The 9712-nt window shown below is 40.2% G+C and overlaps 1 protein-coding gene across 1 annotated transcript in view; it reads left to right on the top strand.

Annotated features, from left to right (window-relative positions):
* Positions 1-167: 167 nt before the first annotated feature.
* Positions 168-9712, top strand: part of ARID1B (AT rich interactive domain 1B (SWI1-like)) — a gene marked incomplete at its 5' end in the record, with an annotated part of 34321 nt that continues 24776 nt past the window's right edge. The window contains 2 exons of the mRNA XM_010024669.1: positions 168-326; positions 6256-6465. Of these exons, the coding sequence (XP_010022971.1) occupies positions 168-326; positions 6256-6465 (369 nt within the window). The remainder of the gene's footprint in view (positions 327-6255; positions 6466-9712) is intronic.

Below are 9712 nucleotides of genomic sequence, written 5' to 3'. Positions count from 1 at the left end.
ATAAAAATATATTTATATATGTGTGTGTTTTCTGTATGTGTCTCTCTGTTTATATATATTTTATATATAAAAATTGGTCAGTCTGTTAAACTGGATGTATTTTTTGTTTTTAATAAAGTTTGCCCTGCCTTTGTCATATTATTTTTTTTTTTGTTCCTCTACCACAGGATAGCTACAGCTCTCAGGGTATTTCTCAGCCCCCAACCCCAGGCAACCTGCCAGTCCCTTCCCCAATGTCCCCAAGCTCTGCTAGCATCTCCTCATTTCATGGAGATGAAAGTGATAGCATTAGCAGCCCAGGCTGGCCAAAGACTCCATCAAGCCCTGTAAGTGGCTCTGGTTTTTTTGGTTTTTGTTTATTTTTTTTGTAATTAATTATACTTTAATGCTTGCTTGTTTGTTTTGTAAATTCCTTTTATTCATTATTTATCCACTAAACAGTTTTCTTTCTTTGTAACACTGGGTACAAATTCTGCTCTCGGACACATGACTGTAAGTTCCACTGCCTGGCTTCAGTGGGGCCTGAGCATGCTTATCCCAGGGCAAAATTTGTCCCAAGAGTACTTTGAAGTAAGAAAGAGTAAAATTGCGTGCATCATGCAAGTGTGCTGTCTGGTAATACAGCAGTTGTTGTGAAGAAAACATCCTTCCTGTAATGCATCAGCTTCCAAGCATGCCGAATGTGTTGTTAAGGACAATTCCATTTCTGTTCCTGGGCCCAAACTCCTTCACACAACTGACTTCACTCTGGTTGCTGCTTGTCTTTGCTAGGATTATTTAGGGGAAAAAAAGCAAAACAAAACAAAACAAAATGAGAACTCTCCACTGTTGAATATCCATTAAGGTTTAAATTGTAGACCTGGCACCACAAAGAGGCTGCCAGGTCTATTTTCAAAACATTTTTAATTTTTAAGTGTGTATTTGGAAATACAGTCAACACTCTGAAACAAAATTGTTTCTGATTTGCTTCATTCAGTGATTTTGAAACAACCCAGATTGTGGGTAGAAAAACCTGATGTGTGTATGTTTTTGAAAAACTATTTTTGGATGAATAATGTTTAGTCATTCTTATGCAGGTTGTAAAGAAGAACCTGACAGAGATGTGTGGAGCTAAAAATTAGTTTCATCATTATACGTATCTATATATATAGGCATAGAAAATGCATATGCATATATAGAAAAGAGAACACAGGCATAAGCTGATGTGGCCTATGGGCAGCAAATGTCCACTTGGTCATTTTTGCTTTGTTGGTTTTTTAATTAGAAAAACGTATATTGTTCTTCTTTTCTTTCATTCTTCCAAAAGTAATAACAATCACAATTTCTCTATAGAAAAATACTGAAATATAATCTGGTAAGGAATATAGGTGGTTTTTTCCCCAATGTTAATGTGTACTTAAATTAGCAACAGTTCTTTGATAACAATTTAATTTTCACTAAGTGGTATATTGAAGAGTATCTCAGGACAAACAGAGGAAGGCCAATTTGAGGCAAAAAGGTCTACCCATTCAAAAACCAGACATCTGATGAATCCCCCAAGCAAAGGGGCAGCATGGCACGAAGTGCACCACCTTAATGTTTCAATGTTTTTTGGCAGCGACTTTGAGTCTCAGAAGGCAGCTGGTGTTACTTGTTCCCACAAAGTCTCACCTTTTTCTTAACAGCATTTCTGAAAGTGTGGTACCAAAAGCTCTGTTAGTTTTCTTTGTAGTAGTGTTTTGGGTGTTGTTTTTTGGGCAGTTTTCTGCAGGAAAGCAAGGAGTTACTGCACAGGCTGTCGCAACACATTGAGTTCTTCCTCTACAAGGCTACCAAATGATAATGCATTCCTGAGCTCATTGCATAAACTGTGTAACAAACCCTAGAGTCATCGTGAATGTGGAGTTTTTTCCATGTAAATATGCCAAAGTTCAGCATTGGAAGAATAAGTTAAGGAAGTTTGAGCTTTCAGTTTCTTCTGAACGCCCTTCAGTCCAAATGCTGCTGCATCTTTAGCTTCAGTTAGCTTCTTGGTACACAGATACAGATAAATACAGTGATTTGGAATGATAGAAAAGTAAGTCCTGTAAATTAGTTGATCCCTTTTTACCTGTGAAGGCCAGCATATTGGATAACTTCATTGACTTCAGCAGCAGCCTGACATAGACTGGAATGATTGATTCCAGGCATTTCGTTACACTTGAAAACAGCCCGAGTTTGTTCATTAAATCCCAAAGCAGTTTTATGTGCTACAACTTTTCCATTCCAGCAGAGGATAAAAGCAAGGGTGAATGGTCTGTGATTCACTTCACAGTATCCCTGTGATCCTACTAAGTGAATCCTCCTTTTAAGCAGTTTTATATGGAAGCCAGGTATGAGAAAATGTGGAGAAGGAATTGTTGAGCATTATGTTTTGAGGGCTCTTCAGGTACATCGGTAAAAGGACGCTTCTGCTATGCTAATTTTGCACATGGTGTGCATCCCTGGCAGTGGCAAGGTGGCTTTAAAATTCTTCAGAAGAGAAATTTCAAGTGTGTGTGTGAACTATGCAGGGTCACTGCAACATGAATAAAACAGTAGGTTATGAAAAACCCATAAAATGCTACTCACTGTCTGTAGGTACCCATGAACATGACAGTGAATACACCTGAATAGAACTATATCTCCATGGTGCTAGCTGTGAGGGGTCTGCAGAGTCCTTCAGGAGTAAAACTTGATGAAGGATTGTGTCTTGCAAAAGCCTCTGCCAGCGACTGGACTTTAGGCAGGTTTTGCTGCCTGTGTATGCATACTATGTTCTGGAGTAAAAGAGGTCTGTGTAATAAATGTAATATTGGCAAATTCTTTGTTGAAGTGGGGGAAGTGAACAGTAGATAGTTCTATAAATATAGATGCTTAAAGATATGTACAGAAACAACTACCCACTGCCTTAATGTGAAAAGAACTCCTACAGAAATTTGTGTTTGCTCTGAAAGATTCTGCAGACTCACCATACAAGGGTGTGTATATAAAACAGTTCTAATAGGTGGTAGGTGTATTAAAAACAAAGTATGGGGTTAGACAGATTTAATATGGGAATTGGCTTCAGTATCCATGACTTTGGTGAGGTTTTTTAGATCACCCATTTAAACGTTGACAGTCATACCATATAGAAGAGTGCTCAGGATCAAGGGCAGAGTAGGATACAACTAAATTGATAAAGGTCTGTGCCACAGGCTCGCACTAGCATTCTTTTATCACTAAAATTATCAGCAAATTTAACAGAAGAGCTCATGATCTGTATTCTTCCAGCATTGCCTGGCATGTGCTCAGTTTAGTTAACAATCTCCTAATGGGATCATTCTGTAATAAACCCTTATTTTCTGAGGGTTAACATGTACCTATAGGCAAATTTCGGCTTCCAGCTGAACCTTCCCATGTGGAACTGAAGTTTGTTTGTGTGTAGACTAGCTTGCACACATCTGTCATTTTTATATGTTTACATTTATAAAAACAGAGAAGGGAAAAAGATCTTCACTCTTGAGGAATAGCATTCTCCTCTCCAGTGCATTCTTCTAAAGTTAACATTTCATTTTAGGAGAAAATTGCACCCATTTTACAAAGCATGACAACCTGAAAGCTCACACAGTAAGGAACACTTCTTACCTTCTGTAAACTGTGAAAAGTTTTCAGATTATACTGTCATTTTAAAGCCTGCTGCCACACTGCTGAAAAGCAGCATCATTTGAGATGTATAGCAGAAAAACGCAGAATGAGAAATTCTTAACTGTTTCCATTCTGCCCTGAATTGGATTTGAAAAAGAGAATCTTACCATATAAAAATGAAGATGTAAAACTGGTAAATCTGAATACTCTTAATCATGAGCAACCATAAAAGTGAAACGGGAACTGTTTTGTTGCCTCCTATGCTAGAATATAAGCACATACAAAATTTGCTGGGTAAAAGCTGAAATTTCCCACCTTCATTTTTGTTAGAGTTCTGTGGCATCATGTCAGATTAAAATTAATGCTAATGAGCAGTTCCTACTGCAGTTGGTAGTGGGGTAGGTCCATTTTATTCAGCTCTTCAAGCCTATGTGATTATATATCTGTTTTCATTACAAAATCAAATTAGTATCAACATGACTTGCTTGATTCCCTCTTTCCACTCACCCCCCAAAAACAATCTTTGGCAAAGTATGTTTGTTGAAGAGAGTTAAAGTGGTTTTCTGTAACACCCACATACAAAGGAAATGATGCTTTGAGTAAACTGGTTGCCATTACAGAAGCAGTTTGTACTTTCATTGCATAATCTGCAGGACTCATGTCAAAGTACTTTCCTGCCAGCCACTTAGTATTAGTAAAGCAAATTCAGCCTTGACTCTTAACTTCAGTAGGTGGTGTAACACAACTGAGTCTGGCTTAAGTAAATTCAGGAGTGCACCTCATTTCTAAGTAAGAAAGGTAATAATACCTGTCTGCAGGAAAGACTACTGTGGGGAATTACAGTATCAGAAAGCAAGGCAGAAAACTTTACAGGAGGCTATTTATTTAATTGAAGTGAATGTCCATTCACTGGAAAGAACAGCAATGGCTCACGGAACTGCTGGGTCACCCCCCTTGGCTTCACATCTCTTTTCTCCTGGCTCTCCTCCAGTGTCGCCAAGTTTCAGCTAATGGCTGGAGGGAGATACAGAGCCTGTCATGTTTTCCAGGCTAACATGCAAGATGAATGGTGGCAATGCTTTTAAAATCATTGGCAGATGGATGCTACCCCTCTGCATCTTTCATGGTGTTGAGTGCCAGTCCTCACCAGCACTATGCGGGGCCACGGACCAAGTGCGTGGTTCTGTAGCATCTGTGAGGTGCAGATAGGGTCTTCTTCGAGGATGTTCAACTAGAAGTAAGTTCCTGTTTTCATCAGAATAGTACTGTCTCCTGCTCAAATACGGAAAAGGAAAGGAGAGAAAGAGTGATTGAGTAGATGAGTTTAAAGAAGTGTCTACCGCAATCAACAACAAAGTTTAGAATTTTACTATACAGATATGCTTCCCTTCATAAATCTGGCTCCTTTCCCAAAGCTTTATATAAATCTTTTTCTCTAGTGTTTAATTCTGAACCACTCCTATTTCCCACTGCTGATCAAATCACTTCACCTTCTGCAAGCAGGGGGGTCTTCCTGCAGTAGCAGCAGCCCCTCTCTGCTGTCAGATCAAAGGCAGCTCAGATAGGGTGTAGCTCATCTACATGACACAGAGCCCAGCTCACAGGTTTATATTGCACAGAAAAGATAGGGTGAGAAGTTACAGCTTGCGTAGCAGTGTCAGTGCTTTCTGCCATTTCCACATGGAGAAGGAAAGGACATCAAGAGTTTTCATTAGCTGCAGAGTCCGAATAGCAGCAGGAAAAGGGGTTTGCTCCCACATTTCTGCCACATGAGACAGAATTCTGGTCTTCCACCTCCTTCACTTTTCCTGGTGGTGGTTCAGCTCTGATTGCTGTGCATCCCTGGTTTTCAGCAGGTCATAATACACATGCTCTTTGCAAGGTAGGACGTGAGATTGATATTTTCTGACCGCTTTCAAGGGAGGAGAGTAGCACCTCCTGCAGCATTATTGGCTCAGGCAGCTAATTGGCAGTTCACACACAGCATTGCCACCAATCTTCTTGTACTGTAGGCATTTGCTCAGCTGGCTTTTTGGCCAGCAGTGGTGTGCAAGGTAGTAAAGTATAACCATTTGTGACTCTGTAAAAGAGAATACTACTCCTCAGTGCACTGCCATGAATCACACTTTAGGCTACTTTTCTGCAATTCCTGTTCTGGAGGAACACTTTCAGGCTTTCTAGCCTCTTTTGGGGGCTGAAGAGGAAATGGTTGATTTGATTTGGTTTTAGGATTATGTGAACTTGTGTGGGACAAACTTGTTCTTAATTTTACTCAAATTATTGCTTGCAAAGCACTTTGAGATAAGTGGATGAGAATCACTATGTGAGAGCTACCATTTATTAAAATGACATGAGGCAACATCAGAAACTTGCCTTCTGGGATCCAAAGTTCCGATCAGTGAAAGAAATATGAAAATGGGGAGTTTGGGCCCTTTGTTTAGAAGCTGAATTTTCCATATATGGACAGAATGTACTGTTTGTGCCTGAACTAGTAGCCTTCATTCCTGACTGTTGTGTGATAGCTTTAGTTTGTTTGACATCTTCTCTTTTTCAGTGTTGTGAGTTTCTTACTTTCTTTTCCCTCCCCCTCCCACCCTTCCCCCAACTCTTTTCTTTCTTCTTGCGGTTTAGAAATCAAGTTCCTCTACCACAACTGGAGAGAAGATCACTAAAGTCTATGAGCTGGGAAATGAGCCGGAGCGCAAGATGTGGGTAGATCGGTACCTCACCTTCATGGAGGAGAGGGGCACACCTGTGGCCAGCCTGCCAGCCGTGGGCAAGAAGCCCCTGGACCTGTTCAGGCTCTACGTCTGCGTCAAAGAGATCGGAGGTTTAGCACAGGTGAGAAGTGGTGCTTGAAAGTGAACCTCTTGAAAACGTGATGCACACTTTTTTCTAGAGCATTTCCTGCTGGTTACACCATTACATTTTCAGCCCTGACAACATTGTTGAAGAAAATAGTTTTGTACTTTAATATTTACCTGGAGTTCATCTTGGGCTGTGTAATCACCCTAAAACTCTGAAGTTTGAATCAAAATTGGCCATTGCTGTAGACAGATGAAGTTTTTACCTGTTCGGGGGAATTCAGTAACTCCACTAAAAGAAAAAATAGGAAAAGGCCATTGCATCAAAGTTACAAGTAAGAAACAGGGGATTTTTAAATCCATCCTTCCCAGATATGGATACTGCCTCTAGGACAAATAATTCATCTCTCCAGAGAAGTGGCAGATACATTCCTGAAACACAGTCCTTCATCCCAAACCTTCTATCTCTGAGTGTCTCTGTATGGTACATTTGTTTCTTAGACATGTACTGTGCTTTCCCTGTGTTTGGAAAATGCTTGCAGGATATTTTGGGTTGCCTTACAAATACAATGATTACAAGGAAAAGGTGAATTACTTAACCGAGATGAAAAACGAAAGCAAGAAGAGCTGAGAATAAAAAAGTCAAAGATGGGAGAGAGAAGCTTTGGTTTGTGTTCTCACCAGTGAACTGGAAGTTTTACAAAGGGATATTTGGAAATTAATTGTGAATTCTGTAAGACTGACCACCACAGAGCAAAATGTTTCATTGTCTTGCAGCACCAGAAAGGAAAGCAGGAGAAACCAGTCAGCATTTGCAGCCTTAGATTTAGTATTCAAAGTCATCTGTCCTTGCCTGATGCTTTTACAAAGCATCCCTGGCATCTAGAGGATCACTTCGGCTAGGTGCTAGAAGGTACTGTGAAGTGCTGAGACCCATAATTTCTATGGATTCAAGAATATTTGTAGATGATCAGTGCTTTGCAGGATGAGGTTCTAAGCATAGCTATATAGATAAATACATATATGCAATGTTTAATATAGGTAATATTTAATATTAAAATAGATACGAGTTTACACTAATTACAAAATCTGAACTGAAGAATATGGCAAATTAGGTCCTCAGAAGGAGAGCACATTTTAGTAATCTGTATGGTTAGTTCAAGAAAGAAATGTCCAACATCAATTAGTGTCATTCTCAATGCTTTATTTAATTGTACACAGTATTAGTACATAAGATTTGACTACTGAATTACATCATGAGCCCTTGAAGTGCAGAGATTTCAACTATTCCTGTTATTAAAGGTAGGTAGAGAAACATAACATAGTTCACCTTGCCAGCTGTTAAGTGCTGTATATGGGTAAGAGATGTTATCCTGACATTTTTAGTGATCAGCTCTTGTCCCCCAGCATCATAAAGATTTGATTACCTTTAGCTCAGAAACTTTATTACAGGTAAATCGTATCATGCAGCAGCTCTGCCTCATACAGCATGATTGTGCCTGTACTACAACTGTTAGCATCAAAAGTTAGGCAAGATGGGGGGCAGATGGGATATTCTAGAGAGTCATTCATGCTTGCTTATTATGGAAATTTATTTTATTTTGGGACACACAGTTGATTTGCAATGACAGACATTATGCTTTGCCAAAGAATGGATGCTGTTTACTTAGATTTTTGAAAGAGCTTGAGTTACAAATGTGTGTGCTTCGGTACTGGTAAAAATTGACACTTAAAATAAAGGCTCCTGGTTTTGCTGGTGTGCCCACATAAATGATCACTACTACTACTGAGAGGCGCAGAGCTTTCCCTGCTGGGGTTTATTGAAATGCACCTGTGTCATGCTCTCCTAAAAAGCTGTTGCTCCAACTGCTGCACTCCACATCTCATAATTCTGCCTGGGAAGTGGCAGGGAGTGGAGCTGTGCAGCAGCGGTGCCTATTCTCTGAACAGTTGCAGTTGATGGGGTCCTAACATGAAGAGACCAGCTGTTGGCAGTCTTCTTTTAAATGCCAAAATACTGGGCATTTAGGCATGAATGTTTCTGTTTGCATTATGCAGTGTGTTCATTACGCACCACTTAGCTGTAAGGCAGTAAGCACAAAGGGCTGTGTAACTGCATTTCAAGCCTCAACAGGGGCAGTTTATGAAAATCTCGTCTCCTTTAACTCCTGGGTTCTTGCAGGATGTACAGAGAAATAAGAACCTGCTTGCTGTTAATGCTGTGCTTTAAAGATCTTTGCTGAGTGGCAGCAGTTACGGTGTTATTAAACACTGAGAGAAATGTAAGAAATGTTTCCTTTGCTGACAGCAGGCTTAGGAACAGTATGGCTAGTGATAGCCTATGTAGCTATACAAGTTAAGTTGGAGTCATTAAAATCTGAGGCCTCAGGGCAAGTAGCAGTCATCATGGAATCAGGATTCATCCCCAGCAAAAGCTGAGATGCTCAGACCTTTAAAGCCCATGTATTTCAGTGCTGCTCCCCTCCTTGGATTATACGTAGCAATTGCACAACTGGTTGAATGAACTCTGGGACATCAGGTATTACAGCAAAAATACTGGCTGCTGTGAGTGGTACCTCTGAGTGAGCCAGAGGCATCATCCAGGATGACAAATGAACTTCACTGTTATTTCAGATCAGCTGTGTTTGAGGAACTCCTGAACAGAGTCTCTCAATATTCTCAGCCTTATACTGCAAACAAGACTTGCAGCAGAGTTGTGCAGTCAGCACTGTAATACAGAGTATTGCTGGACTAGCCCTGCGTGTTTGAAGTCTGCCTTAATTAATTAAGGGCCTCGCTTCGTTCTGCCTCTCATCTAGCCGAAGGATCATTGATCTGTCCCTGCAAGAAGCCCTAAGGAGAAAGGACCTGAACCGGGAATTGCAGGCTGAACTGTTTGACAGCTGGTGGCTATTTTGGAAAAAAATTTATTTTTCATATCAATGCTCAAGCACTTAAATTGCAGAATAACGCTGTTATTGCTTTCTAAATTAGTTTTTAGAAGCTGCTTTTTAATTGGAATAGGGTGGGTGTGGGTGGGTGTCAGAGAGGGGAGAACGAGCACGAATTTGCTTGGAGATGGATTGCTAACTGAAAAGCATAGGCCCTAGAAGAGCACAAGGCATTTAGAAGATGCACCATGCAGAAGACTCTCCACAAGCAAAGCATTTTATGTAGCTATCAGCAGGTTCCTTAATGGGTTTATAACTGTAAATGCTGTCTGTGCATTACTTCGTGTGGGAGTAATGAGCATTAGTTAAAAGAGGAAAACAAAAAAAAAAACG

Source organism: Nestor notabilis, unplaced genomic scaffold (genome assembly GCF_000696875.1).
Source record: "Nestor notabilis isolate BGI_N333 unplaced genomic scaffold, ASM69687v1 scaffold34241, whole genome shotgun sequence".
Lineage (NCBI taxonomy): Eukaryota > Metazoa > Chordata > Aves > Psittaciformes > Psittacidae > Nestor > Nestor notabilis.
This window is presented reverse-complemented; position numbering and strand designations above follow the sequence as displayed.